Source organism: Rhodofomes roseus (assembly GCF_022264815.1).
Source record: "Rhodofomes roseus strain CIRM-BRFM 1785 chromosome Unknown C8Q71scaffold_32, whole genome shotgun sequence".
Classification (NCBI taxonomy): Eukaryota; Fungi; Basidiomycota; class Agaricomycetes; order Polyporales; family Fomitopsidaceae; genus Rhodofomes; species Rhodofomes roseus.
The window spans coordinates 98700-126486 of record NW_025952988.1 but is presented as its reverse complement, the minus strand read 5'-3'; the positions used below and the strand labels follow the sequence as shown (position 1 = coordinate 126486).

At 55.2% G+C, this 27787-nt stretch overlaps 12 protein-coding genes across 12 annotated transcripts; 5 read left to right on the top strand and 7 right to left on the bottom strand.

Annotated features, from left to right (window-relative positions):
* Positions 1-40: 40 nt before the first annotated feature.
* Positions 41-2722, bottom strand: C8Q71DRAFT_374273 (uncharacterized protein). The gene is made up of 8 exons (XM_047918146.1): positions 2529-2722; positions 2454-2477; positions 1935-2386; positions 1179-1876; positions 1048-1127; positions 820-997; positions 668-758; positions 41-618 (listed from the first exon to the last, which is right to left on the bottom strand). Exons 1-8 carry the CDS (start codon positions 2592-2594, stop codon positions 165-167), a joined length of 2043 nt encoding a protein of 680 aa, XP_047773618.1. The 5' UTR covers positions 2595-2722; the 3' UTR covers positions 41-164.
* A 2670-nt stretch (positions 2723-5392) lies between these two features.
* C8Q71DRAFT_717028 (uncharacterized protein) lies at positions 5393-5732 on the top strand (the record flags this gene model as incomplete). The annotated part of the gene is made up of 2 exons (XM_047921135.1): positions 5393-5534; positions 5584-5732. 2 exons carry the CDS (start codon positions 5393-5395, stop codon positions 5730-5732), a joined length of 291 nt encoding a protein of 96 aa, XP_047773617.1.
* Positions 5733-6001: 269 nt separating this feature from the next.
* On the top strand, positions 6002-7170 carry C8Q71DRAFT_717068 (uncharacterized protein; the record flags this gene model as incomplete). Its single annotated transcript, XM_047921139.1, has 5 exons — positions 6002-6474; positions 6529-6733; positions 6788-6887; positions 6948-7044; positions 7095-7170. 5 exons carry the CDS (start codon positions 6002-6004, stop codon positions 7168-7170), a joined length of 951 nt encoding a protein of 316 aa, XP_047773616.1.
* A 1042-nt stretch (positions 7171-8212) lies between these two features.
* C8Q71DRAFT_373022 (uncharacterized protein) lies at positions 8213-9434 on the bottom strand. The gene is made up of 9 exons (XM_047918143.1): positions 9223-9434; positions 9136-9170; positions 8911-9080; positions 8844-8856; positions 8724-8789; positions 8664-8674; positions 8577-8602; positions 8434-8528; positions 8213-8377 (listed from the first exon to the last, which is right to left on the bottom strand). The coding sequence occupies exons 1-8, from the start codon at positions 9267-9269 to the stop codon at positions 8498-8500; spliced, it is 399 nt and encodes a 132-aa protein (XP_047773615.1). The 5' UTR covers positions 9270-9434; the 3' UTR covers positions 8213-8377; positions 8434-8497.
* Positions 9435-9833: 399 nt separating this feature from the next.
* On the top strand, positions 9834-10592 carry C8Q71DRAFT_717013 (N-acetyltransferase; the record flags this gene model as incomplete). The annotated part of the gene is made up of 5 exons (XM_047921133.1): positions 9834-9886; positions 9942-9966; positions 10020-10110; positions 10161-10451; positions 10501-10592. The coding sequence occupies 5 exons, from the start codon at positions 9834-9836 to the stop codon at positions 10590-10592; spliced, it is 552 nt and encodes a 183-aa protein (XP_047773614.1).
* Positions 10593-12015: 1423 nt separating this feature from the next.
* On the bottom strand, positions 12016-13601 carry C8Q71DRAFT_373352 (uncharacterized protein). The gene is made up of 10 exons (XM_047918144.1): positions 13507-13601; positions 13363-13450; positions 13245-13295; positions 13165-13199; positions 12926-13095; positions 12860-12867; positions 12747-12808; positions 12577-12674; positions 12419-12513; positions 12016-12298 (listed from the first exon to the last, which is right to left on the bottom strand). Exons 2-10 carry the CDS (start codon positions 13407-13409, stop codon positions 12151-12153), a joined length of 714 nt encoding a protein of 237 aa, XP_047773613.1. The 5' UTR covers positions 13410-13450; positions 13507-13601; the 3' UTR covers positions 12016-12150.
* Positions 13602-15459, bottom strand: C8Q71DRAFT_886683 (DHHC palmitoyltransferase-domain-containing protein; the record flags this gene model as incomplete). Its single annotated transcript, XM_047928577.1, has 7 exons — positions 13602-14224; positions 14282-14329; positions 14380-14670; positions 14725-14776; positions 14882-14948; positions 14994-15277; positions 15333-15459. Coding segments are annotated over 7 exons (1008 nt in total), but the record flags the coding sequence as incomplete, so codon positions are not given.
* A 190-nt stretch (positions 15460-15649) lies between these two features.
* On the bottom strand, positions 15650-18306 carry C8Q71DRAFT_786652 (Mis12-Mtw1 protein family-domain-containing protein). The gene is made up of 6 exons (XM_047925146.1): positions 18055-18306; positions 17975-17996; positions 17254-17775; positions 16828-17203; positions 16497-16767; positions 15650-16445 (listed from the first exon to the last, which is right to left on the bottom strand). Exons 1-6 carry the CDS (start codon positions 18175-18177, stop codon positions 16026-16028), a joined length of 1734 nt encoding a protein of 577 aa, XP_047773611.1. The 5' UTR covers positions 18178-18306; the 3' UTR covers positions 15650-16025.
* A 1351-nt stretch (positions 18307-19657) lies between these two features.
* C8Q71DRAFT_786648 (cytochrome-c from the OXPHOS pathway) lies at positions 19658-20439 on the top strand. The gene is made up of 5 exons (XM_047925145.1): positions 19658-19771; positions 19835-19934; positions 19987-20104; positions 20172-20255; positions 20313-20439. The coding sequence occupies exons 1-5, from the start codon at positions 19756-19758 to the stop codon at positions 20319-20321; spliced, it is 327 nt and encodes a 108-aa protein (XP_047773610.1). The 5' UTR covers positions 19658-19755; the 3' UTR covers positions 20322-20439.
* Positions 20440-20764: 325 nt separating this feature from the next.
* C8Q71DRAFT_786647 (transcription initiation factor IIF beta subunit) lies at positions 20765-22354 on the top strand. Its single transcript, XM_047925144.1, has 4 exons — positions 20765-21080; positions 21131-21610; positions 21668-21913; positions 21982-22354. Exons 1-4 carry the CDS (start codon positions 20943-20945, stop codon positions 22123-22125), a joined length of 1008 nt encoding a protein of 335 aa, XP_047773609.1. The 5' UTR covers positions 20765-20942; the 3' UTR covers positions 22126-22354.
* Positions 22355-22482: 128 nt separating this feature from the next.
* C8Q71DRAFT_717085 (phosphatase inhibitor-domain-containing protein) lies at positions 22483-23072 on the bottom strand (the record flags this gene model as incomplete). The annotated part of the gene is made up of 2 exons (XM_047921140.1): positions 22483-22763; positions 22847-23072. 2 exons carry the CDS (start codon positions 23070-23072, stop codon positions 22483-22485), a joined length of 507 nt encoding a protein of 168 aa, XP_047773608.1.
* A 526-nt stretch (positions 23073-23598) lies between these two features.
* Positions 23599-25311, bottom strand: C8Q71DRAFT_372664 (tryptophan 2,3-dioxygenase). The gene is made up of 2 exons (XM_047918142.1): positions 24923-25311; positions 23599-24872 (listed from the first exon to the last, which is right to left on the bottom strand). The coding sequence occupies exons 1-2, from the start codon at positions 25223-25225 to the stop codon at positions 23688-23690; spliced, it is 1488 nt and encodes a 495-aa protein (XP_047773607.1). The 5' UTR covers positions 25226-25311; the 3' UTR covers positions 23599-23687.
* Between the last annotated feature and the right edge of the window lie 2476 nt (positions 25312-27787).

Sequence of the window (27787 nt, the reverse complement as noted above, 5' to 3'; positions counted from 1 at the left end):
CGAAACGCATACTACTCTTATCATATGGCGGGCTTCCTAACCCATGTCAGAGGACTTGATGAGCCCACCTCGTGCTCGCGACACTGCACGCAAAAGTGAGGACGTAGACACGACGGAGGAAGCCACCTATGATTATGACATACACAACACTGTTTCTACACATATCAGAAGGCCAAGTCGTCCATCAACGCATTCCCGAATCGAGATCGAGTCTCCTCCACCGAGCACCCTCGACTAGTGACTATCTGACCGAAGGTGTCTCTAAATTCCGCAAACGCCTCCTTGAAAGCGTCTTCCTTCATGTATTGTTTGACAGACTTCCCGTGGACCTGCAGCCCATTCCATTGCTTCGCCCAATGTGGCCGAGGGAGCAGCGGTCTGCCATCCGCTCCCTTTGAGTCATAACTTGTCCACTTGTCAGCGACGAGCTGCATGAAGTCTGCCCACATGGGCTCAGGAGTTGCGAGAGTCGTCAACACCTCGATGGACGCTGTGCCGAATGTGTTTCCTCGTTGAGGCGCGAGGATGACGTTGGAGTCACCTGTTAGCCGCATTTCCAGTGCAATACGGGCAGGCGCATCGTGTGCTTCAGCGTACATCGCGGAGATACCGTCCCACCTACGCCTTGATGAACTCGTATGACCGGAAGATGATTAACGTCACTCACCATGCGCGTTGGATCAGGGTGTAGTCTCTCTTCCCCTCCGTCGTCGATGGAATAGGGACCTCCCATTCCGTATCCCAGCAGCGGAAGTTCTCTGAGCGTAAGTCATGCATCGTCAGAACAGCCACGATGATTAGCAATACTAATGCACTCACGGATCCCTCTCCTGAAATGCAAAGCTTCGCTAACGTAGGTCTTGATGGCCTTCTTCGGATCGGTAATGTTTGGCATGGCGGCCATGGACGCTACTCCGAACAGCCACGCCTGCATGTAACCTGGAAGGTCCTTCCACAGGAAGAAGCTCGTGACAACTTGCGCGGCGGTTTCTTGGAGCTGTACACACGTTGAAAAAAGCTTCGTCAGTGACGAGACCGAACACGCACCTCTTGCGACTTGACGCCATCGAGCCAACCGTCGCCCGGGTAGGGCTTGAGATCTCCGTCCCGAGGAGTCATTGGATACTCTGCCTCCCGGTCAGCCCGCTGCGCTGAAGCCGCATGAACATAGCACTTACTGTTCCAAGTGTTGATCCAGACGTGTTCCTGGTACGGGAACCAGAACCACTCTAGATAGTAGTCCTCCTCGCATCTCCGAATGAAGTCCGCCCTTGCTTCCTCAAGCTGTGCTTCCGTGATCTTCGCCTTCTCAATCATACTCTGTACCTGCTTCGGGACGGGGTAGCCCTTCGGCGGAGGTATAGCGAGAGGCAACGGCGTGTGCACGGGGACAAGTTCCGCCACCCCCATCGCGTCGAGCTGAAGAGTGATTGAAACGACGACACCAAGCAAGCCGAAGCATCCGCTTGCAGCACGGAGCTCGGCAGGGTCGTTCACGACCTGGAGCTCTCCGTGCGCATCGACGTACGTGACCTCCACAACAATGTCGGAGAGTGTTGTGCTCGAGAAACCGGAGCCGTGGCAGATCGGCGCGTTGCTCCCGCCAAATGTGATCTCGACCATGATGACGTTGAACGGGATACACCACGTCTTGTTGTTGAGACTCCACTGGCGCAGCTGATCGTTCGTCGTGCCCGCCATGATCTTGCAGAAGGCGTGGCCTGGCGGAGGGACACGGCCGGCGACGGACGGGACGACTTCGATGCCCGAGAGTTCCGTCTTCCAGTCGGATGGAGGCTGCTTGTACGGGAGCTTCGTCAGGCTCTCGATAGGTAGGAACATGATCATGACGTCGCCTTCGGCACCGTACAGCTCACTGCATCCATGTACTTCAGACGATGAAGGGCTAGAAGCGAAAAATTGAAAGGACGTACCCCCACGTGTGACGGAAACCCGCAACACGGACCTTCTTTCCCTTCTGAGCCGCCCATTTCACCACTTCACATACACCGTAAATAGTACGGATGACCAGGGTATACCCGGGATCGTACGAAACGGTCTTTCCCCAATTGCTGAACGTAGGCTGCTTGTTGCGGGGCTCCAAGGAGTGCACAACGTGCAAGACGTCGCCTTCGACCTGGCGCCCGAGCTGTATCATCTCGTGGAACGGATGTAGCTGGAAGAGGTGAAGCCCGGTCTTGGCGTCAGCCGTCTTGCTCGGGCCGTGCCCTGCGGCCTCGTTTGAGGTTTGAAGGTCAGCGAAGGCCTGCAGAACGCCTTGTTGGTGATCGACGTTCGGCTCCTCGACTGCCTGCAGCAGAGTGAAGAAGGGCTTCAACCGTTCATCTTCGTCAACTAGAGCCTGTAGGGTCTGCTTGAAGTGCTCCTGCTGTGAGAGTGACAACGTCTGTAAGCAACGAATTGCTTGAAGGGACAGGAGGAGGTTGACGTACAGTGTACGCTGCGGGGTCTGATGACTACCGTGGCAATCAGCACAGAGAGAAGCCGTCTCGCGAGGAAATGCTTACCGACATGGTCTGGTGATATGGAGGTGTGGGTGGAGATGAAGAATGTCTGCGGGTCCCTATGCACATACATATAAATGTTGAGGCGATGTCGACTGTAGTGCGCTGAAACGCGTGGCTGTGGTGAGCGCGAACTAGCACGACAGCGAGCGGCGTCTATTCATTTGAGCAGGTCCTCTCCGACGACCACATCGGTGTCTTAGTTAACGCTGGCGATCGTCAACAGTGTCAAGCAGGGTTCTAAGTCTGGCTTCTCCGCGTATGGACGGTCTGACGCCCGTGCGCTAGTTGCATAATCCGAACAAGAGTGTTCCAGTGGCTGAAGATGGTCTTGAGACAGGGAGACATCGGTGCTTCTGCGGCCCAGCTGTGCGCGGGGGCAGATGTCAACAACTGAACTTGACCCCGCCGCGGAAGACGCACCATGTAAGTACAGTGTGGCGCTTACGCGACACCGCTGAGCCGTTCGCAGTGACGCACAGCATATATGCGGACCCCGAAACCAGTCTCGAAGGGCGCGGGCCCAGGTCGACTTGTGCCTCTAATGCAGATGAACAGTCACATCGCGAAATCTTGGGCCGCAGTAGCAGATGGTGGCAGGGCAACGTCAGGGCTTTATGTAAACCTGGCAGTGCATCGAACTTAATCACTGTCCGCAAGACTATCGAGAGATGAGTGAGAAGCTTACTCTTCTGGATGGATTGGAATCGAACGCACTCTTGCTCTGCCATGTATCTTTGTTTCGAGCTGAGATCCAGCCAAAATCAGAGATGGACCACACAGATCATTGCGACTGCACGGGGGCCACGATGCACAGGAATCCACCAGCATCTACGCGTTGAGTACGTACAAGGTGAAATTGACTGCGCCTGGAAGCTGAAGCAGGCGGGCTTAGTCGCGGGCGCCTCATTTCGCAGCTTTGCGAGGAGAGTTGAGGCTTGGAACGTGTCGATATTCAAACCTAAGATGATTTGAAGAGTGTAAGTACGCCTGACCATGTGATATCAGCTACACACCTCTCACATAAGAGTAGCCCTGGGCGCGGCAGCGTGGAAGATGCACGAGATGCGTCCATCTTGTTGTACCGTAGAAGCCAAACGAGTAGCATGACGTAGGATGTCTACACACCGAGTCTACAGCTCATCGCTCAGTGCTAGAGTGCACCGCGAACATTCGTCAATGAGTGATAGGACCGCGGATACTGGATTTGACGGCAGCATTGCGACTCGGCATCACCACGGTTGTACGAGGCACAGAGGGTACTGAATGGTTCACGCGCACGGTCGTCCACCTACACGAGTTCGGGGCGCAGCCCGTGGTGACAGTACATCAGTAGTAGCTCTCGCTGTTAGGAGCACAGTCAGTCCCAGGTATCCTATCGACATGGAGAATGCACATACGTATGAAGACAACGACGCCAACGACATAGTCCACAGCCACAGAACACTACACGCTCTCGTCTGCAATTCTCATGGCGCAGAGTAGAGCTTGGACGTCATCCACCTCCCCGGCTTCCGGTGCAGTTCCGCCTGTCCAAGGACAGCTCTACAAGCAATGTTGGAAGAGCTGGAGTTTTACTTTGAAGTTTGAAGGCCGAGTGCTGCGTCGCCAGCCTGAGAGACGGTAGACGGCGGGTGGACGTATCTGACACATTGGCTGATATGGATCATTGCCGGGATATTCACACACAGCCAATGTATTCTCAGCTAGCTTCCAGAGGTGCGAGAAATTCTCAAGAACATTTCTGCGTTGCAGATGAGGACCATCCGACCAACAAATTTGAACAAAAGTGGAAGCTTACCGAGTCGGACTCGAGTGCTGCGTCACGATCCCGTGACCGTGAGTCCTTTCGCTTTGACCATTCGAGCGTCCAGACGTCTTTCTTGCGCCTTGACGGTGCATCGCTCGCTCTGTTCATCTCTCATTCTCTATGCTCCCATCATCACGCTAGTTGCTTTGCTAGCGCGCAACCTGTGTGGGTCCGACTAGCAGTCGCGAAGCAATGGCGGCCAAGGATCAAACCTCCCTACGGTCTGGTTCGCCATGCGTACTGGACGTATGAATAGCCACCGACACCTCTTCCAGACGGTATCTTCTGTCTTCTGCGTCATGTCTATCTTGAACAAGACTCGCATCCGGCTACCTTCGCTCGGAGCATCTACTAATGTCCTAGGTCGCGGCGCAGGCACGCTCGCTGGGTTCGCAACAAGCTCTTCACTTGGTGACATACCTCGTGGCGATTCCACTCCGAACAATGCAAGCCATGAGCTTTCGGAGAAGAAAGGGCAGCTGGCGTCACTAGGTTATGGAAGGTCGAGTTCGCGGCGCAGGTCGTCCAATCCTTGTGAGTATCGTTTCGTCGAGAACACACTTTCATCGCCTTTGATCACCCCGTAGTCTCTCCTCTCGTATGCTCTTCGGGAAACGACAACACGCGTTCGATTAGCGGGGCTCCCAGGTCGACTTCTCGGGCAGCTTCTTTCAGTCTGTCGGCGCTCTCGCCAGTGGAAGAACGGGCTCCTCCGCTGCCGTGGACGAAGAGCAAAGGAGTCTCCAGGGGTGAACCCGGTGTGGATGCGCTATCTTCCTCTGTTGCAGCAATGAAGATCTCGGCCACGGAGACGAGCATCGGAGGCGGGATCTCCCTGGGCCCAACTCTCTCCTCGGCGTCGTCCTTGCATTCTCTCGCTTCTTTGTTGTCGGCTTCGTCCCCACAGCTGGAACCTCCCTCTGAGACCGAACGAGCTCCGACAAAGTCCAAACTCTCTTCGTCTCTGGTCCCGCAAGACGAGCCAGAGGCGGCACTACCGGTATCGATACCGGAATCGCCTATCGCACACGCAAGACGATGTGCGCGGCGCGCGTCGATGCTTCTGCAGCGGTCCAGCGACCAGTATACCTTCTGTGCGCGGGTGCCCAAGGGTCTCTGCGCTGAGATGGTCACCGTCTACGTCAAGCGCGGCTGCAGGTTGGCCGTCGTGGCAGACGCATGGCACCTCGAACACGACGGTGCGCCTCCGATCGCATGTCTTCACGTCAGGCACTGATACAGTTCCAGCTCATTACAAGTGGGAGATCGCCTTCACGCCCGAGGACGTGAATCTGAGAGCGGCGCACGTTGTGCTGGATGTGAGCGGCAACCTCACCCTGACTGTCCCGCGTCGGGCATATGCTTCTGAGAGCTGTGCTCTCCCTATGTTTCTGTAACGTGCTATGCCCGTGTGTTCCGACTTATATGCTATGACTATGAACCTTCCTTGTCTGCGGTGAAGAAGTGGGTGCCCGCAATGCCGTTGTGACTTGTCTGCGATAGGGTATGTGAAACCTTTGGCCACGATGGCCAATGGTGCCTTACTGGTTGGAAATGAAACTAGGTGCGCCTACGGTAGTCTGATTCATGACGAGGCGGGTACAGGTCGAGACGACGAAGTATCGCTGTCCCGGCCAACGCTCATCGGATCCGGATTGAAGGACCAATGCTCGTGCGTGGCAGTCTCTATATCTTGGCTTTGAGCCTTCCTCTGCTCTCACTCGCCGGAGAGGTCCCAGAAGGCGGCGCATGTTCTCCCTCCAATGACCGGCTAGACCCCTCATCACACACCTTCCTCAGCGACTGCTCCGACACGACCTTCTGTTCCTCATCGAACTCCTCGTCCACCGCGAACAACTCGACCTCCTCGCCAGCTGCGTCCGCGAATGGTACCTGCCAGCCCCGGCGCTGCCGCCGAGACGAGTTTCCCTTCGGATACGGCGACGACGAGCCACTCCCACCTCTGTGCTCCGGAGGGAGCTTCTGTCCCGACGCGGGCAGCGGGTGCCAGTTCTTAGTCGGGCCCGGCCAGACCTGCGAGATGAACCGCGACGACCAATGCGCGCCCCCTTCGAACTGGCAGAACCTCGCGAGTAACTGGAACTCCAACGGGTCGGTCTGTATGAAGTCGACTTGCATGTGAGTTTCGATTTCTGGTTCAGGTGCGGAGAGGGATGGCTAATGGGTGGGTAGGTATGCGAATGTGTCGTTGGGGCATACGTGTGTGCTGGACGACGTGACCTACATCGTCGAGGGCCCCGATGGACAGCAGTATAGCAATACGATCACAAGAGACAACTGCCGGTCATCAAGGCTGTACTGCGATCGGAACAGCACACAGTGTGTCCCAACTAAAACCCTGGGTTCAGCGTGCGACGCGGACCGCGAGTGCCAAAGTGTACGTTCATATCGTTCTCCAGCATCTTGGACCGTTGCTGACAGCAGCATATAGCACAATTGCGGCGCCTCCGGAACCTGCATACACCCTCCAGAGATGCCGGTGCACGTCGCTACCTGGCAATACGGCGTCGTGACTCTCAGCGTGCTTTCGGGTGCGTTCGGCGTGGGACACCACTCTGGCTGACGAAGTGACTGACGTTCGTTCACGGCAGCTATGACCGCCACCATCGTTGTTCTTGTTCTGCTGCACAAACGCTTGCGTCTGAAGCGCTATCGCGAGATCAGGGAATATTACGACGAGCAGATGAGGTGCGTACACTCTCGCATCCGCGTTACAAAGGTATTGACCGTATGTCTAGCCTCCGACGCTCGATCGCAGCGTTACACGCCGCTGCAGCTGAGAAATACGAGGTCGAGAGGGACGGACGGTATTAGTATTTGTACATAGGTGGTCGGTGGCGTGACGAATGACATGTTCATGTTCGCGATCGGTGTGTTGTAGCAGAAGCTGCGAGTGAGATAGTGCCGTCTGTGCACTGCCGCGTCAAAATAATAACAACTGAAATCCTCTATACGATGCGTTGTACACGGTAACCTCAGAAGTGCGTTCTGCTACTCCAACTCTGTAAGAAAGACATCCACCGGTTTCGTGACTGGCATAGACACTCACCATATACACAATCACTGATGGAATACAACACAGTCTAGGCGCAGATGGGCGACGGACCACCATCGGCGGCAGGAGTTGCGTGAGCCCGCACGGAATCAACGGCGCGCCATTCGAGGTCATCTTGAAGTTCTTCATGAACATCTGCATCATCATCTTCCTCAATGGTACTGGGCTGTTCGTCAACTGGTGCTTAGGTCCGCACGTGAGATCGAGACACAAGGGCCTATCAACCAACGTACCGAATGCTTCCTCGGCGCCGCTGTGGGTATTAGTATGATTGAACCTGATGGTCGATTGCTTGATACCAGTATCCGGATACTCGTCGTTGTCATTGGGTGTATTTTCAGAGCTCATGTAAACATCACGGTCGGATGCTTCGCGCAGATTGATCAAGAGCCGAGACAACAAGACCAATTGTAGTCTATGAAAAGTTTTAGTATTGACTTTGTGTAGTAACGATTGGACCCATTGGGTACTCGCGGAAATGCTAGATTGGCAAGCCAATCGATGGCCTGACACATGCCTTGTATCAGTGTCGCCTGCTCGGTAGCGTGTAACGTGATGACCTACGCCAAACCGCACACCTACAATGCAAATGACAAGATTCACGCTGAAAACCGCGCTGTGTTAGAAGCAATGAGTAGGAGGTCGCCTTACTAGATTGTTGACCGATGACCTACAGAAAATATGCAGTTCCTTGGGAGATCAATGAGGGACATCCTCAGCCACCCATGCGCTCTTGACCCGCTTGCCAGTTAAGGACGTACCGTCTCTGAATAGAAGCCAGGTAATAGAATGTCGCCGCCACCGCTCGCATGCTTGAATCTTGACAATATAAACGGTGCGCACACATGTCGCAGCGATGAGAGTAGCGTCGGCAAGGGTACCACATATCAGCGTCGCTAGTATCACTGATCAGAAGAAATCGTCAGAAGTCAGACAACGATACACCGGCTGATAGGCTATTCACAACTGAAGGCGGAGAGTTGTCGTCAGCAACTTCCACACCTCTTTGTGAGAGTACTGACATTGTGATATGATCCGGAGACAGGGTTGGTGAAAACATGCAGGTCGCAGATGAGTTGACGTTGATCAACTGGTACGAGAACCCGAGATACAAGCGCTGTGGAAGTGATTGAGATAGTATTCAGCATCGACTAGTAGAACATACCGCGAGGCAACCAAAAGAGGCAAAAGCTAGCATCGACGTAGCAGTGGTCCAGATGCATTGGCCACCAGTAACAGCATATGCACGTACAGCTGTAACACCTGTGTCAAGAATCAAGATTGAAAATTTCAAGCACAACTAATTCAAAACTTCCCTGCCGTAGCCAGAGTTGCAATGAGCTGAGATGCCGCCCACGCGTAATAAACGATGACACAACTGGCCATATACACTCGCTGTAAGAATAATCCATGAGCCACCAAGTGCACTCACAGGTCAATCTTTCCTTGCAAGCGATGTCAGTAAGTGTATCGCGTATCGGCGATTCACGAGTACACACGTTGATTTCGAGTTCCGTAACGAAGGTGCTGAGCACGTTCATGATTGCAGTTGCAATGATGGATAGACGAAGAACGAAGAATAAAAGTCTGGAGAGTATAGCTCCCCTTCGGCACCAAAAGAGCTCCAGTTCCAGGCCAAGCGTAAGGACATAGTCGTATATGAGAAAGGCTAGACACTCTGGTGAGTCAGCACGTTTTAATGAACACATCGCGTGAATACTAACCTACGATGGACGCCGTGAGACAGTTCTGCGTGAAACTGTGGAGATGGCTGGGTGAGTAGATGATCATCACGAGAATTGAGCACTCACAAACCACTCAAGAGCGGTGGAACTTCTGTAGCGGGGATGTTAGACATACTGTCGCGCCGTCAGCCTTTGGTACTGGAGTGCGAATGCGTACTTATCCCGAGCGCGGACATTATATATGAGAACGGTGGGAATTCAAAGTCATCATAGGTCCAGATACGATACTTAGGAAGCTCATACCGGCCACTCGACATATTCTATTCCGTCCACAGAGTGTCCCATACCCATGCCCGGGCCACTGCGACGGTGGTCGCCATTTCAAACTTACACTCCACTGTTGGACACACGAAGGCGCGGCAGTAGTGGCTTGCTTCCGGTTCTTTTATGTTGTCTTCAATGTAGAGAACGCGATAGGGTCCGACTAGACGTCGACGAAGCAAATGCCAATGCGGGCTAGCTTGGGGCTAGCAGTCTTGAAGACCAGAGTCAGCTCGGTAGGGAGGAGGTCTCTGATCGGGGACAGATCTCACCCACGAGGAGCGGGATTGCAAGGCCCGGATTATCCCGAATGGCAGCCAAGCTCTCACAGAGTCTCACTGCCAGTGCTCGGTCTCCGTTGTCACTGGTCTCCGTTGTCAGTCTTCCTCGTTTCAATCCCCTCCTCTTTCATCAATATGAGCGTAACGAGGCCCTTCAAAGCAACGGACATGTTCAGGTTCAACCATATGTGAGTCCATAGGGACGTTCGTGCATGATGCAGGTCGAAGATTGACCGTCCTCAGTAACTTGGACTTGTGGACAGAGACTGTGAGCTGGACTCTTGTTTCCTACTAATTCAAATTGACACTCGCCTCTCATAGTATGGCATCAACTTTTATCTTGGATATTTGTCGCGTTGGCCGGACTTGTGTTCTGTAGAGGAGTCCCCGAATGGACGTATGATGGGCTATAGTATGTCCACACGCCGCATTCACCTTGATACATGAACTGACATAACATAGTTCTCGGCAAGGCTGAGGGGCAGGGCACAGAATGGCACGGGCACATCACCGCCCTCACCGTCGCGCCCGAGTACCGCCGACTCTCGCTCGCCCGCAAAATGATCGACTATCTCGAGCGCGTCTCGGACAACAACTACCACGGCTTCTTCGTCGACCTCTACGTCCGGTGTACGAATACCGTTGCTATAGGCATGTACGAGGGGCTGGGGTACAGTGTATATAGGAGGGTACGGGAGTACTACGGCAGCTTAGGGCTGGGACGGAACGCGAAGGATGAAGAGGACGCGTTCGGTGAGTGTTTTTCTGCTTGTGTGCGAAGGTTTCTCACTCGCCTCGACAGATATGCGGAAACCGCTATCTCGGGATCCAATGCGGCGCTCTGTGCGGCCAAATGGACGAGAGATATCTGTCAGCGCTCACGATGTGTCATAGCCTTCCTTCATAGCGTACTTCCATCCGCCAACCGTCGTACTGCATTGCATGATATCGACGTGGGCTCTGCGGTCTCGTTGATCATCTGTCTAATCGCCTGCAAGATCCTTTGTCTGTCTGCCTTCACCAACGAACCTTATACAGCTGTCTACACAGCCAACGTGTTCAGCGCTCTACATCACTTATGATTGAGTTCGAGGTGAGCCGCGTTCACCTCTTTGTTCATCTTTGGATGAGAGCTTGCCGGGGCCATATGACCCTTCGGAGGGCCAGTCTGTTCATGTCCATGGGCGGGCAGGCCCTCGGGAAGCGGCGTGATCTATGTCCGGCTTTCCGCGCGTGTTTTTCTACACGAAGCTGTTTCTGAACCTCTAAGCTGCCGTCCTGTCCGCGTTAAAGCCAGTAGCGCTGACGATTACCTCCGCAGGGATGGATGCCTCTGCCGCTTGCATTTGCTGGTCAAAATTCTGCGCAAGGCGCCGGCGGCGCGGCATTGAAATATTGAAGACCGGGCATGACACTTGCCTATGGACTTCGGGGTACGCCGCATTTGCTATCAGTGACCTCAGAAGACAACAGGAACTCAGAAGAGGCCGAGACACTGGCCTCGTTCATGGTTGGTAAGATGGCAAGTGAGAGCAGCAGCCATGAGTGCGCTTCCTGTCCAAGATCTCATGATACAACATATCTGTCACACGACTGAGAATTAGAAGGAGCGATGGTTCCTCCTTCCAGCCTCGACGTTGATCTTCCTAGGCTATATATAGTGTCGCTGTTGCAGAGCAATAGTCCGTAGTATCGATACACTGCCATTTCCAATACATCGCTCCTGGTGTGCCCCATGCGCATCATCAATGACTACGTCGGAGGGATCGAAGTGTGGCTAGGGCCCGCAGTTCGCTGCCCAAGGCCATCGTAAGGCTGTTCATGGGTATTAATCGGAGTGTCATGGCAATTTTCCAAGCAGTCGTTCGCATCTGCTACGGGTTGCTCTTCAATTGGGTTCGGGCGCGCGCATGAGTCCTAGAACCTGGAGATTGGAGAGGAAGCGAACGTACCCAGCGATTCCTCATCGTCGGGGTCGTCTGCTCGATTGAATATCACGGTAGATGTTCTGGTGGTATCATCAAAATGCCCGTCGTCGATAGATGGATCTTGAGAGCCTATGTAGATATCGAGTTGGGATGCCTCACGCAAGTTGATCAGCAGTCGGTTCAACAGGACGAGTTGTAGTCTACGGCGATGGCATCAGCGTTTGCAGTGGGGAATAGGTGGGAGTTAAAATAGAGTTACGGTAGCATTAAGCCTGCGAGCCAGCTAATAGTCTGATGTAATCATCAGTGAGTCGGGAAGCAGCGTACATCACAGAAACACCACGTACATCGAACCGCACGCCTATTATGCCGAGCAGAAGGTTCACCACAAACACTGCACTGAGGGCGAGTTCACGAACATACGATACTATGAGGTGAAGACGTACACGAAATATATGGTACCTGGTTATGGAACGACGCGTTCAGCATGTTCAAACTGTCTAATACCGCAATATTGGAAGTACTCACCATCTCTCATCAGAATCCAGGCTATCGATTGTTTCCACGTTTGCCTCCTTGCCTGGAGTCTGACAATCCGGAACGTGCGCACCCAAGTGGCGACTATGACGACGACGTCGGCCAGGACATTGCATATCAGTAAGACCAACGTCACTGCGCGAATCAGGCATTCAGAGTGTGAAGAAGGGTACGCCGATTAGAAGACCAATCACATCTGTCGATTGAATTTTGTGGTCAACGGGATTGTCCCTTCAATACCTGCACCATACGTACATTAAATCTTGCTTTACAGACAGGTTGCCCGAGATCTCGCAGATCCACGACGATTGAAGCTCGATCAGGGAGTACAGAGGTTTTACCGAAACGAGCTGAAGGCGAACAAGACCGGAATCAGCGGCACCGTATGAGACATGCTTAGGTCGGAAACGTACGACAGTCAGACTGAAGTTTGCAAGAGCCAGCGCTGACGCGGTGATTGTCCAGCTCCACCGACCACCAGATACCGCATATGTACGCACGGCGGTGACGGCTTGTGTGGAGCAATTCAAGAGTCGATGAGCGACGCTGTTCTATGCTTCAGGAAGTTGACATGACGACACACCTGCTACTATGAAAGTTCCAGCGAGAAAAAAGGCCAGATATGCATTATTGAATGAAGTGCACCTATAACCTTGGCATGAGCCAGGTCTGACGGCGACCATCTGCACTTCTCACCCTTTTATCTTTCACGACAGACGTTTCAGTGTATGGACACAACCTTGGGAATGCTCTTTTACTCACGGTTGCATCAGAGTCCGGGGGGGAACTGTCTATCACGCCAGCGACCGCGTTGCCGAGAATGGATGCACGAAGAATGAAAAATGCAACGCGAAAGACGATCACTCCGCTTCCGCGCCACAAGAGGTTGATCTCGGAGTCGAAAGTGAGGATGTAGTCATAGAGAAGGAGGGCTGCCAGTGGATGCACGGGTGGTGTTCTGAGTCATGATGTGGCTAACGGGATCTTGCACGAGTACCTACCAGTGGTCGCGGTGGAGAGCCAGCCCTGCAGGAAGCTGAAAGGAGTTAGAACTATCATGCGGGAGGCCCGCTACACTTACATGGTCTCTTCCACAGATGGTATTTCTGCGGCGGGAATATTAGACATCGTACTGGAGTGAGGACAGTGAACGCGCGAAGTGAGAGATGCAGCCAACAAGCATGCTTTATATGGCGCACCATGTTCCTTCAGAATCATCAACGCCGTCGGTGTCAGTCTGAGTCATTGACGTCTTTCTAGTAATTCAGCCCCTTCGTCCAGGTGCCGCTGTACATCAACCTTGTCTCATTACGGGGACATCAATACTAATTGGCAATACGCACTGATAACAGATGCACGGATTCTTCTGCGAACACCGTCCATCCGTCGATGTGGACCGTCCGGCGAGGCTTCCAGATAGGCAGAGCTGCTGCTTCCTGTGGACGCGGTGTTCAGCACCATGGCACAGAGTTGCATCTTGAGAACTGTGCATTCATGAGAAGATAAACTCTTGGACAGGAAGTGTGGACCACTGCGCAAGCAGCTGCCAGTAAGTATTACACGGCTGCGCCACAATCAGCGTTCTGCGAGAGAGCCGCACGGGCGCTCCGTCACGATCGCAGTGTCGCACACGCTGTCGCGCCTCCTCCTCCTCCATAGTTCTGACAGATACAGTGAGTTTGATGTGCTGGGCGAGAACTTTGTGAGGCCTATCAAGTATAGGTCTGATGTATCTCTGCTGTAGGAAGCGCGATATCCCAAGGTGGAGAGGTATTCAGTGCAGCAGACTACCATGACTTAGTGCATACCGGTCTGTCCGTGCGCAACGCCATGCTGTTAAGAGTGAAGACCATCATAGAGCTCATAGCGAGCACTTCGATAATCAAAGTTTTCACGCAATTAGAGTAGACATCATTTTGACATTACGCCTCGTCTTCAGGGTCTGTCAGTTCTTCGCCTTCTCGCACGCCCGAATGGCGTTCATGTCCAGGTCTCCGCGCCCACGACCAGCCATCCGTATACGGCTCTATTCGGAAGGGAAACAGCAAGGTGTATAGCGGACTAAGGGCATTCATTACCTGTCAGGCTGTATACGGGCAAGGAGGAATGCGTACTCACTATCCATCCGGGCCGACGTTGAAGAACAGCATTAGGTTATTCCGTTTCCTATGTCGCTGATTAAGCACGAATGCCAGACAGGATGCGGGCGCGCTCACCCAAGGTCATACGAATTCACGAACGTCTCCCCGCGCTCCGTCGCCGTCCGGCGGTACTGCACGTGGTCCGCGCTCTCCACACTCGTCTCCCCGCACGCAATGCCCCATATGTGCCACGAGGTCATGATGGTGACTGCGAGGCAGAGCACGACGGAGAGAACGTAGGTCGCGATGAAGAACACGGGCGGAGAGTAGTATGGCCAGGCGTCGTCGCTGGTTAGCCCGAGGGCGGCGAGGATGCACCGCCAGCCGGAGATGGCGTAGCAGAACGTGGCGACAGACATGTACACTCTGTCGAGGAACATTAACAGACTGAAGGCAGGAAGAGACTGGACAGGGACGAACAGGAAGAGCACGAAGTGCCGCTCGTTGTGAAGTCCGACGCATTGGTTTACCCCTGCAAGATCATGGCAACTCAGGAATGGAGATAACACGAGTATCCTGCCAAGCGCATACACTACGAGCCTTCAGTATACGAGGTACGACAAAGGACGACACGGACGTACTGGGCAATGGTGATCATACTTCAGGATGCACTTGTTGCATATTCGACAGTGATGCGCTCTCTCCTCCCTTCAGTATGACCGCACCATGAACTGCGAGCATATACTCACTTCTGGTCTCAAAATCTTGCACTTCTTACACCTCGTTACGTTCGCCTTCGTGATGATCACTTCCTCGCTCCACCGCATGCCTTCTGCGCTCAATGGCACCCCTCTCGTCTTCGGCTTCGCCCATAACCACCCCGAGCCACGTCCTCGCGGAGAATCCAATAGACTCACATACCCAGGCGGAACGAGGCATACCCAGAAATAGTGCATGAACAGATTGAAGGCGATGAGTATGCATATAGGCGTCGTAAGCCATGGAAGAGGCAGAGTCGGACGGACAACCTCGACTACACACGATGAATCAGAACGTCAATCCTCTTCGCACTTCCGCTCAGAACTCACAGAAGCATCCGGCGCCGACTGAGAGTAAGACGACCCCGAGAGTGACGAATAAGGGACCTGCTGCGCCTGTGATCTTGTCCCCGACACGCTCGACGGCGCGGAAGCAGCGAAAGACTTGTTGTGCGCAGACCATCCAGACGGCTTGAGTTAGGAGTGGGAAGTCTTGCGTTGAGAATGAGACAGAGGAGAGCAGCAACTAATGCATCGAGGAGACCAGGTGTAGGTGGAAGGCGCTGCTACGCGTGAGGTCACAGCGAAAGGCGCTCCGACCCGATAGAGGCGCGTCGATCATGCAGCCATCTGCTTCTCGCGAGGCATTCCGAGTCGAAGACTACACATTACGAGGCTTATTACACGTCCAAGAAATACGAGGTATGTAGGGTGGCTTTGTGCCCAGCAGGGCACGGATGGTCCAGGTTATAGAGGAGAACAATATCCAATATAGTATGAATACATAACCGCCTCTCCTCGTTTCCTAGCGAGCCGAGGCGCACACGCTGCGGGGCGGGCGTATAAGGCTTGAGCTTCAGACTTTAGGGTGTACAGATAGCAACAATGACGAAATCGGCCAACAGATGGAGCACAGCGGACAACAACGAACTAAGGACAAAACGAGACTCGAAGTGAAGGCGAAATGTAACCGACGCAGTCCGACCATGGAGAGGTTGAATAGTTGGAGGGGGAAGGCTGCGCTCAGCGACCCTTGCCAGGTGTGGTTGCTCGACGAGGTGTACCAGGTGGCTTGCGTGGTGTAGGAGGGGCCACACCTGCGGTAAGTCGTCGCTCTGTCATTCCACCGGGTGCATCAGTGGCGCGCTGCACTTCCCTCACAGCTCGCCGTGCTGCGTCGCCCACTTGGTTCTGCGGGCGCTCGGCGTCGATACGGGACAACGCACGGAGAAGGTCTTGTGGGTCGGTCGTGGGTGGTGGTCGGGAAAGGCTGGGAGGGAGGTAGGACGACAGGGCTCCGGATGTGGATGGTAATGACGTGGGTGCAGGTTGCGAGCGAGAGGCTAGTGATATGTTGAGCATGGCGAAACGGCGATCTAAATCCGTTTCCGCTATACGAGTCGTCTCCAATGCGGAGTTCGTCATAACATGCGCGTGGTCCATCTATCGAAAATGTGAGCTCGATGTGATATCGCTTGTGTCCTTGATACGTACCGTGTATTCCATACTGTCCAGTCGACTGCTCAATGGATCCTGCTGCGCCGCTTCACCGTTGACAAGTCTTCGAGCGAGCTCGACACCCGCTTTGCCTCTGAAGTGTTCCGGGAGGTCCCTCGAATCGATATCCCAATCATCCTCCGGTACGGCTCTTTGCTTGCCCTTGGCTTTGGTAGATGCAGCCTTGTCCAGTTCCGCAGCGATCTCCATACGAAACGCATGATGGTGGTTGGTGACCTCTATCCACGCATCCTCCTCCGCCTTCATGCTAGCCGCCAGTGTACATCAGCAACCAATCTCCAGAGACGTATGTAAATACGGGGCGCACCGCTGGTTGTGAGCATTGAACCGGATCTCTCGCGCCCGATTCTTCACGTTCTGCTCGTTCTCCTTCTTCGGCCTACTGTCGGCTGCATCCGTCGCACCGTACACGTTCGTGTCGACCAGTTTCTCCGCCAGCATCTTGATCACACTCTCCTGCACACGCTTGAGCAGCTGTGCGCCCTCCACGCTCAGTGGCGGTGGGTCCTTCCCAGAGTCCTTCGGTTCTCGGCGCTTCGAGGACGACGCCTCAGGTTGTTCTAACTGGTTCATGACTCGGTGCGAACACCAGATGAGTAGTTGCCGCGCGCGTGCAGGCTCCGGTAGGTCGCCGTCGATGTGTTTGTAGAAGCTCGAGTCTGAGACTGATGTATGGGGTTGAGCTAAGCCAGACCGTCAGCGACACCGGTCGCAAAGCACAATGGTCACTCACATATGACACCCGTCGCCTCGTAGCTCGAACTTATCCGCTTCCCGCGCGTGAGTGAGCTCTTCCGCCTGTGGTTCGACCCTCCCTCCCGCATGAACCTATTCCGCTCGATCTGCGGTGTCTCCTGCTCCGGGATGGGTTGATGCTCGTCGCGCATCCTCCGCTCCGAATACGGTGCTTGCTGTCGATTGGGTGTCTTCGGTATGCTGAGGGTGCCCATAGACTGTTCCGCGGCATGCGACTTGCGCCGCAGCGTGTCTGCCTCTGACTGCATCTGCCGCACGTCCTCGTCGACTTCGGGGTCCGCGCGCGAGCTGGACTGGATCTGCCTGTCCTTGTTCTTCGCGAGCTGGCGTGCGGTGGTGGTGGTGCCATCTGCGCGGAACTTCTTGGCTGGTGGTTTGGAGGGTTCGCCAGGGAGGGGTTGAGACGATGGTTGACGTGAGGGAGGTCGTTGCAATGTTTCACTGGGGACGGAGGGGGCGCGCACAATAACCAGGCCGCCTGGCTGTTCTTCGCCATTAACTGCACGAGAAGATGTTAGTCACGCGAAGCAGTAAACGCGTCAGTGTCCCGTATGTTGTGCGTTCCTATCACTCTCGCATGTGCGATCTTTGCATTGCGATGTCGTGCTGACAGTCTGTCCAAGCGTACGCGATCGAAATTCGGCACGGGATGAAAGAGTGCTCCCACGGAACGCTGAACAAAGAGACAAAGCACTCACGTTTCCGCTTATTGGAGGATTTCTACGCGTAGCAACCATGTTAATAACGCGTCGCATACAGCACCGGCACTGGCACACACCTCCTTCTTCTGCTTCTTGGACGCGTTCCCTAACGGATTCATGTCATCGGTCACTTTGCGTTTTGATGTTGGTGGCTGCGAATGGCTGGGTATCATCTGCACTTCCACGACGGCCCGAGACATGCATATGTGTCCACAGTGAGCGTGTTGAGGGCGGGGTGAGTCGTTCCCAAGGGTCTTCGGACCGAGGTCGACGGAGGACGCGTTCGCCGACGCGCGCGATGATGGAGGCGCAAGACAAACAGAGTCGGCGGAGCCCGAACCGCTCTCCCACGCATCGCGGTCAACGCGTTTGCAACATCACGTGACACGCGTGCAAGCGCCAGCGCCACTTAAGCGCTCAGCACTACTAATAGTGCGAATGTGCAGCCAGAGGCAGCCAGCCTACTCATCGCCCGAAGTCGGTACTCAAATTTCAGTAAGGCATGCACTCTTCAGCCTCTTCTATTTTCTGTTCGCTGTCAGGTGTTTATCCCACATGAAACAAGAAATTTCTGATATACACACAGTGCCGTGTTATGCATTTGTCTCGAAGAAACGTCAAGCGATGAGGATATGAACCCAGCAGTAATTGTCAACGAGGTCGCGTCGAGTGCGCACCCACAACAACTGAGTTCTGTATAAAGAGCGTTGAACGATGATTACCGCACTATCATTTTGTCGTCGTGATCAAAGGCAGCAATAATCTGTATTAGTTCTGGTTCTGGATGAGCTTACCTATGCCTAGGCATGTATTCGACTCCGGTGCATACCATGGCCAATAGGGCGAAAAAGCCTGTATTCCACGGTGAACACTTGCCTGCGGTTTGGAGTGTACTCACAAAGAATGATATCATATCGGTGGCGCATGGGCATAATGACCATGCATATGCTCACCGACATTACCTGACACCGCGAGGGCGCGGCAAGTCGTGACTGCAGTAGCATCGGAGTCAGGAACATAAGGCTGCTCACCGACTGATATTCGTGTTGCAGTGAGTCCGAAGTCAGCAACGACACGAAACGGGATCGTCCCCTTGCTAGTGGGCTCTGACTCGTGTACATGCGACCATCCGATGCTTACTCGGAGCCTGGTCAAACGTATGGCGAGTACTTACTCCGATACAAGACGCTCAGCACCAGCGTGTTTCGGATGAGCTAGCTCCGTACGGTGTCAATCTGTCCGCGTTCTGGACGTTGACCAGTGACCAAGACGCGAACCAGAGTCTTCTGCACATGCGCGCTGGAGTACTACACTGGATTGCCGCCAAGTATTATCCGTAGCGTTACGAAGCGGTGCTCCATCCTGTAAGCTCGAGGCGGCCGTTGTGGAACAAGTGGGTCCTCTAAGGATATGATAGAAGCCTCAATGGGGCCATGGAAGTCGAGATGAAGTCAACTTGAACCAGAGCCGTGGCCCGGGCACGAAGCAGGCACACACATCCCGCCCCCCGCCGTCCGCGCCGGCCGAACCGGCCAAAATTGAGCGCTTCCGGGGCGTTCCTTCCCCTTCTGCGGGGGACCGAGGCCCACGCGGGGCCGGACAAAATCGGCCGACTGTGATTGGCTGCGGGAGGAACCGGTTCCACCCGCCTTATAATCCAAATTTTGGACGCAGCGGTCCGTCATCGCACCTTTACTCTCCTCCGTTACTTGGTCGTCGCGTGCCCCCGTGTAATATCCTTATACCTCTACCCTATTTACGACCTCTAGACACTAGACATGCCTTTCCAACAGGGTACGTCTTAGTGTGACTGGTGAGCGAGTCGCGGTGATGCTAACGTAGCTTGAACCCGTATAGGTGACGCTGGCAAGGGTGCTGGTCTTTTCAAGACGCGGTGCGCACAATGCCACACTGTCGGCGCGGGCGAGCCTAACAAGGTCGGCCCCAACCTTCACGGGTGAGCAGCTCGTAGACAGTGTGCGGAATGGGGCGGCTGACACGTCCTCCAGCCTTTTCGGCCGCAAATCTGGCCAGGTAGAGGGTTTCTCGTACACGGCCGCGAACGTGAACAAGGGTGTTGTCTGGGAGGAGCAGACTCTCTTCGAGTACCTCGAGAACCCCAAAAAGGTGCGCTTGCTTGCTACGTCACAGGCTCTGGCGACGGTGCTGATGGTTGTTACTCGGTGTCGCACAGTACATCCCCGGTACGAAGATGGCGTTCGCTGGTCTCAAGAAGGAGAAGGACCGGAACGACCTCATCACTTACCTCAAGGAGTCGGTCAGTTCTGTTGATGCCTGTCTCGCAGAGTTCGATACTAACTGCTTGATTACTTAGACTGCATAGTTGGGCCCTTGTTGGTTTCGTATCATGGACCTCACATATTATACTGGATCCATTGGTCTTATTGCATGTAGACGACCACTATTGAGTTGTTTGCGTAACCCCGCTCTTACTCTCTGTACATGTTCTGTGTGCTGTGTGAGCCGTGTGTGTGATCATCAGCCAACAACGCATCGCACTGGCTGCAATGCCTTCGACACGTCGTCCGGACTTTCGGCTTCTGAGATAAAAACTATACAACAGTTTGATCTGCTGCGCTATAGTGTCGCAATAAGTACTGCTGAGGAGAAGAAATGCTTCGACACAGTTCGTTGGTCGCGTCTGCTCTGACGTCACGACGCGCCGTCGGACGGTTCCGTTTTGTGGCTATGTTTGTACTTGTTGTCCAAAGGCCTCGAAGTCAAACAATGGGCTGCCAATTCGGGCCAATCCTCATCCGCCTTGTTCTCAGCCACCACCGGGGTGTCGCCCATCTGCAGCGCTTGAACGTACACTTGCCCTCCCAACTCAATCTCATAGTGATCTGAGTCACTGATACAGATACCCGTGTTTATTTTCCCGTTTGCGACCTCTAAACGCCTCGCGAACCTTCGCCAGACGTAACAGTTAGATTGCTTGAGCATCATGGACGAACCCACCGTCGAGGAGGAGGACAAGAAGCAGTTCGACTCCATTCATGCTTCGCAAGATGCGGAGGCAGAGCCTGACCCAGACGAGTCGTTGATTATGGACAGCGGCAATGGGAGAGTGTGGCTAGTGAAGGTACGTGTTTTGGCCTTATGCCCTCCGCCATGAGCTGACCTCTCTGCCAGGTCCCAAAATTCCTCATGGAGCGCTGGCTCTCAATAAGAGAGGACAACGTGCACCTTGCAACCATCCGTGTCTACCACCAAACAAAGTCCGCATTAGGCAAGTCGCCGCGAATACTCCTCGCGCTTCCCCCCGACCCGGACCATCCGGGGCAAAACGAGTTTGAAGGGGACGTGTACGAGATGGACATGGTGCAGGAATCGGTCGAGAACCAAGTCGTCGTGGCCGAACGCGAGAAGGAGCCGCCGCCCGTCCCGGGCACCCGCGCGCGGACGACGGTCCTCACGGGCCGCGTGAAGCACGAGTGTAATTTGCGGCCGATGTTCAGCGACCGCTACAGGCAGCGGCTCAAGATGCGGGCACTTGCGGCGAACACACCGCGCAAGCAGATTATGCGGATCGAGGATGCGGGCGTGGGTGGACGGGGGAACATCAACATGCTCACGAGCGGTGTGGCAAACACGACGCCGCTCAGCTTTGGCGTACGTCTGCCCGTTTCCGTGCTCATGCAAGCCACTTACCCACTGGACCTTCTACAGCAAAGGAAACCCAAGCCCGCAAAGGGCCAGTTCGAGCGCATGGCGCGTATGCCGCGCAACCAGCTGCTCGACGAGCTCTTCCGGCATTTCCAGGAGCGCGAGCGGTGGTCCATCAAGGTCCTCCGCGACCGCACGCAGCAGCCCGAGGCGTACCTCAAAGAGGTCCTCAGCGAGATCGCCGACCTCAACCGCAGCGGAGAGTTCAACGGCACCTGGGAGCTCAAGCAGACCTTCAGAGGCGAAGGGGTCAGTGTTCTATCTCCACCGCGATGCGGTGTTTGTCGGACGTGCGCTGACGGGATCGTTTGTTCTAGGTCAAGGCCGAGCAGGTCCCCGGACCCAGTGGCGGGCTGGGCACGGAGGCCGGACAAGCAGGCAATGGGGTCAAAGACGAAGATTTCGACGACTTCGACGACGACGATGATGATGATGAAGATGATATGGAAGAGGTTTCGTGAGTTGGTGGGCACCCTGTGCGGACTCTTGGTCTTGGTATTGTATCCATATGTATATTCCAATCATGCTTCCATTGCACGCATACCGTCTATCTACACACGCAGTATTATAGCATATCAGCCAATCGCATTACTTAGTTCATGTTCAACGGTTCTTTTATCTCCTCACAAGTGTTGACTGCATTATACGTGAACCACGGCTGTTGTCAAATGCTGCATTGCTGGTCCTCAACGACGCAGAAGGGTGATATTACATCGGCAATAGGGTATACAATGTACAGACCCTTGAGCATTGTACAATTAAACCAGTATTCGGGAATCTTTCACTGCTTTCGTCTACGCGCATGACGTCTCCGCACTTCAGGTTCTCTGAGGTGCCTTGCCCTTCTTCGGGTTTTTGGGCTGACGCTCGTACACATTGACGTCGTCGGAGTCGCTCTCCAGCTCGTGCACAACGCCTCCGCCATCGCCATCGCGCACCGCCTGCCCGTCAGGGCTCCCATCTCCATGATGGTGATGGTGGTGCCGGCGGCGGTTCGCAGGGCGGGCACGCCCGTCGTCGCCCGAGCCCGAGTCCTCGTCAGACGACTCCTCAGAGGACGACTCGTCGAAGCGCTTCGGCTTGTGGTAGATACAACAGACTGCACAGTCGGACGCAGTTCAGCTTCAAATTTGGACCGACCGTGCGGGGTGGCCCCGACGGACGAACGAACGGATGACGTACTCTTTGACGATTTCTTCCCCAGGCCTTCGTTGTCGACGACGTCCTCCCGCCAGACGACCCTCGGCCGGCTGCGCGGGGCGGCGCGGAGGCGGAGGCGGCCTACTTCCTCGCGGCCGTCGGGGTGCGCGCCTTCCTCGCCGGGCTGGCTGTCGCGCTGCGTGATCGTCCGCGATCCGTCGGACGGCGCCGAGGCCGAGGGGCCTGCGCGCGTGGCTACGTACGCCATTGCTCGAACTTCAGGAAGAACGTGCGGCGGTGGCGAGGCGGAGAGTTGGGGGTAAACTTTGGTTTGGTGGATCGCTGTGCGAGTTCGGACTACAAGTAGCGGCAGTATTCGTGTCGTCACTAGCTCTGTAATGCAGGTAGCAGATGCTGAGGAGGATGTGTATACGCTATGTCCGGAGGGGAGGACGGAGAGAAGAACACAGGATGTGAGAGAGTTTTGAGGAGCCCAGCGCCACACGAACGGCGTGGATCTGTTGCTTATGTCAGCGTCGCAATGAACGCACGCGCCCCTGGCGCGCCCTGCTGGTGTCTGCAGCTCCTCCTCTGGCTGAACTCGCCGATTCGGATGGTACTGGCCTCGGAGGTTGGTGAGCAAGGGGCTTGCTGTCGGATGGCCGAGGAGTTCATGCCGGTTCGAAGGTCGGAAGCCTATACTCATTGCACAGGCACCGACATTGAGAAGCACACTTGCAGTTCGACCGGTTCGATCGAGTAAGTTCGACGTAAATCGAACTTATTCCCTCCGTACAGCCCGAATATTATCAGGATGATGATACAACAAGATAATCGCAGATTAAAGCATCGGTAGTAGGTACCATACCAAATGCTCTGCAAACTACTCTCCAGACTTGAGCAGAGCCCCTGCAGTCTGGTCCCGCACGCCCTTCACAAACTGGAACGCGTCTGTGCCGCCCGTGCCCTTCGCAGCACTGTCTTCCTTAGACTTCCCCGCGGCCTCACGCGCCTTCTTGCTCGGAACGAGTATGTACAACGCGACGATCTTCACGTGCTCGTCGCGGAAGACCTTGAGCGCGGAGACAGCGACGTTGTACGCCTCGAGCAGATTCTTCTCGCCCGACGTCTCCACGAGCGTCCGGATCGGGCGTGGGTTCGAGGAGAGGTGTCGGAGGAACGCCCGGTGGTGCCGGGGCATGTACGACTGCATGCGGGTCAGGAAGGGCACTGACGACGAGCCGGGTGCGGAGCTGAACGTCGCCGTCGCCGGACCGCTCGTCCCTGGCGCGGGCAGGACCGCCGGGGCCGTCTGCGCGCGCGCCATCGGCACGGGCTTGTTCGACATGAAGTTGGAGTGCGAGTACTGGTCGACGCCGAGGAATACGTCGAGTGCGTGGATGAGCGAGCTCTGGCCGGCGCTCGGGCCCGAGAGCTCCGTGGGCTCGCGGAGGGTCGGGTCGAGCTCGATGCCCTGGAAGACCCACTTCCGCTTGCCGTCGGACGAGTCCGCGCCGCGGAACCAGGGCCGGATCTCGTTGTAGAACACGTCGGGGTCGCAGCCCTTGCGCACGTCCGCGAGGATGCTCGTGAGCTCGCGGATGACGCCTGCGAGTGTGTGTAGGTAGGTGGTGATGCGCCGGAGGGCGGTCGCGTCACCGAGGAAGGCCTCGTCCATCATGGCCCGCATGAGGGTGAGCGCCTCGACGCCCCGGAGCTCAATCCGGGCGGACGCGAGGTAGAACTCCTCTTCGTCGCGCGTCTCCGTGAAGAGCGTCTGGCAGCGGAGGTTATCGAGCGCGGGCGGACGCGGGGGGAACTCGGAGGTGGGAGGCGTGATGTACTCCCAGTTGTTGATGACATCGTCTGAGTAAGTGAGGACGGGCGGCAGCTGGAGCTGTGCAGATACCTGGAGGAGGGGGACAGTGACGGGAGGGGGGATGCAGATTTCGCTGACGGATATGGGCAGCGAATGTACATAAAAGTGCATAATCCATGAAAGGACATGGTGCGCCCGGCGAAGGAGTACTTCGGAGCGCTTCAGGTGGTCAGTAGAGAGGATCGGGAGCTGTCAAAACGATCGGCAGCTGCGAGTGGACGATGAGAATGGCAACTCACTTGTCTGACGCGGTCCCGCCAACGTTCAGATCGTTCCGCGTCCTCCGGTGAGAGGTCTGGTTTGTCAGCGAGTTGAAGCCTGCTCGAGCGTGCTTCGTCTAATGCAGTCTCCCATGACGCCCACTCTTGGGGCAGTCGAGACAAAGGACGCGGGGGCATGAAGCCAGTACGCGTGTCGACATCGAAGTCGTGCGCGGCGAGGGTCGAAGTGTCAGGTGTGCCGGCCGCAGCCAAGCCATGGTCTGGACGCGGGAGGGCAAGGAAATGGTTGAGGGGAATATTGTCGGGATGTATGTGGTCCATGGTCGCTGGTGGGGATCAGCCTGGTGGGGAGGGGCGTGCCTTGCGGAGACGAAGGCTTTTGAGGAGGAGGGGAGGGCCTGGAGAATTGGAGTCTGGCCGGAGCATCGTCGCCATCGTCTGGCCGACTGGGCAGTGGCTGAGCGTGGAAGCGCTGAGTCACTGTCAAATCTCGCTAGACCATTTTGATCGCCAGAGCCGACATGCCGCAATCCCGCCACTCCCTTTTCAGGCACACCGCCGCCCCTGCCTTCAGCCACCACTCCGTGCGCACGTCGCCGCCCACCACGACGAGGTCGACCATTCTGCCATCTACCACGGACTCGACATTTTCTTTCATGGGACAATGATGCACGGGTGCTTACGGGCAAGATATGTCATGCATTGTCGGATCGGATACCGGACGAGCCACCATTTTAGAACGGACTGGCGTGACCCAAACCCACATGCTTGCGCGACCGGCGACATAGCGAAAGGCTCTTGAACGCCAGGGAGTGGGAGACTACCGCTCATCAGTCATGCTTGCGTGCTGCAGGGTCTCAGTAAGTGTCTTCACGTGTTCATCACTATTTGTAGTGCTCTGACTTCGCTCTCACCTTGAGCCTGAGTAGCCGTGAGTCCTATGATACCGGGGTATAGACCTCAGCACCGGCCAACATTCAAAACATCGACACGGGGCTCTTGGAGCAGCACGTTGTGATGTTGCCGCGGTGGACGTCAGCTTTTGCCTCTATATGGGACCAGACTCGGTCATTTGACAAACGGATCCTAGCGTATTGCTGACAGAATCAAGATAGGTTGGATGTAGCAGCATTCTGAGCATATACCCGGTTGCGGAGGACGTGGGTAGTCAGCAAGGTGGAGGGACCAGCACAAGCCTGATGGTATCCAAGATTCGAGCAATGGGCCCGCATATGAGCGTGAGATCTCACAGACATTCATTCGTTCTGAATTGACCACTCATTAAGCTTCGGAAGCAGCATGCACTACGTCACCGGTGGCTGATTTCGACGAAAGCGTGCGCGAGTCGGTGAGCAAACCGTCGTCGTGTATAGGCTGACATATCTTTCTACGCTCAACAGCTCACGATCTGTGAACACATACCGTCATCGGTGTCCTCATGTTAGAAGTCATTAATGTGGCCACAGTACCTGACGTTGTCTCAGACACGGGAAGATCGCCAACGCGAGAATGATTCAGTGCCTGTAAGCTCTTACCAGAGAACACAGATTCCTGCCTCTCAGCTTTGTGGTGATAGTGCACGTTCCAGCATGTAACATGTAAGTCGTTCATCCACTCTAGACGACAAAGCGGCGGACAGCTCACCTGGGAACTTAGGAAAGTATAATGCATTGGGAGGTCGCGCTGCCTGACACCGGATGAATCATTACAGTACCATCATCGTGGACTGGATGTTGACCACAGTTACTTCGGGCAGGTCACCGGACAACTAAGCACAATGACCATCGGCGCTGACCATGCGTCGACTTCCATGTATCTTTTTCCTACCGATAGACAATCCACCGCCCCTTCCCATCAAACCCTTTCTGCAGCGCCACGATAAGTGGGCGTTCCATCCACAGAAGCTTTGGATAGACTGTGATCAGTTGGTCCGACCGACCAGCGACTGGTGCATCTCGTGCTGCCAGGCTTCGATCATGGAGTAGGCTGACACGTCTCGGCCACCGCAGTCGGAATATGTGTCGCATTGCGCGGAGGTCTGTCGTCCAGTCTTCAGCGCAACGCAGAGAACAACAACAGCTACCTAATAGCCTCGCCGAATATGTCAACGTGCGAAGGTGCTCCGGGCAGTGCCGGTACTGATTCTAGTGCCAGACGAGCATTCTGTGAGTCCAAAACGCAGCAGACCCCTTGTCCGTACGTCGATATACGAGAGGGACGCAGGCTCCACTGACTGAGACGTCCTCAGAATTTGCCTCGCATAGGTATCAGCACGTTGGCTCGACAAGCCGTTCTTTCGGCCGGACACCTTCTGCGGTTACCCGTTGACCGCGGCGTTGCATATGATGCTCCTCAGTGTTTCATCGAAGCCGGTGAGTGTCCACCACGGAAGGCCTATTCGTACTTTGAGGCCCACCTCACAGCCGCTAGCTCATGTGTCACAATAGGTAAGCGCTTCGTTCGGTCTGCTATGCATCGTGCGCTGTCTTCGATTTCCCTGCAATCCCGCCCGCCAACTACTGTCACGCTGTCTGAAATAATTTTTCCGATACAATACTACACAACGCACGATAGCAGTGTCCACCGTGATACACGAGAAGGGTGATATCTACTCGATCTCGGCCACTCGGTCAGTCACGGCGATGCTTTCCAACTCTTTGCTCATCGCTCTCGAAGTATTGACGTTGATAGGACAAATATCGTGGTGGCTGGGACAGACGCGTTCGTTGATGCGTGCGGCTCTGCGGACCAACCAGTCAAAACCTTGTTGTCTTCCTTCCGATCAATGCAGGTGGCCGGAGCGATAACGCTTTATGCGTAGTGATCTTTCGGCGACTACGTCGACGCCGAGCCGCACCCGCCCACCCCAACCAACACTGCTAG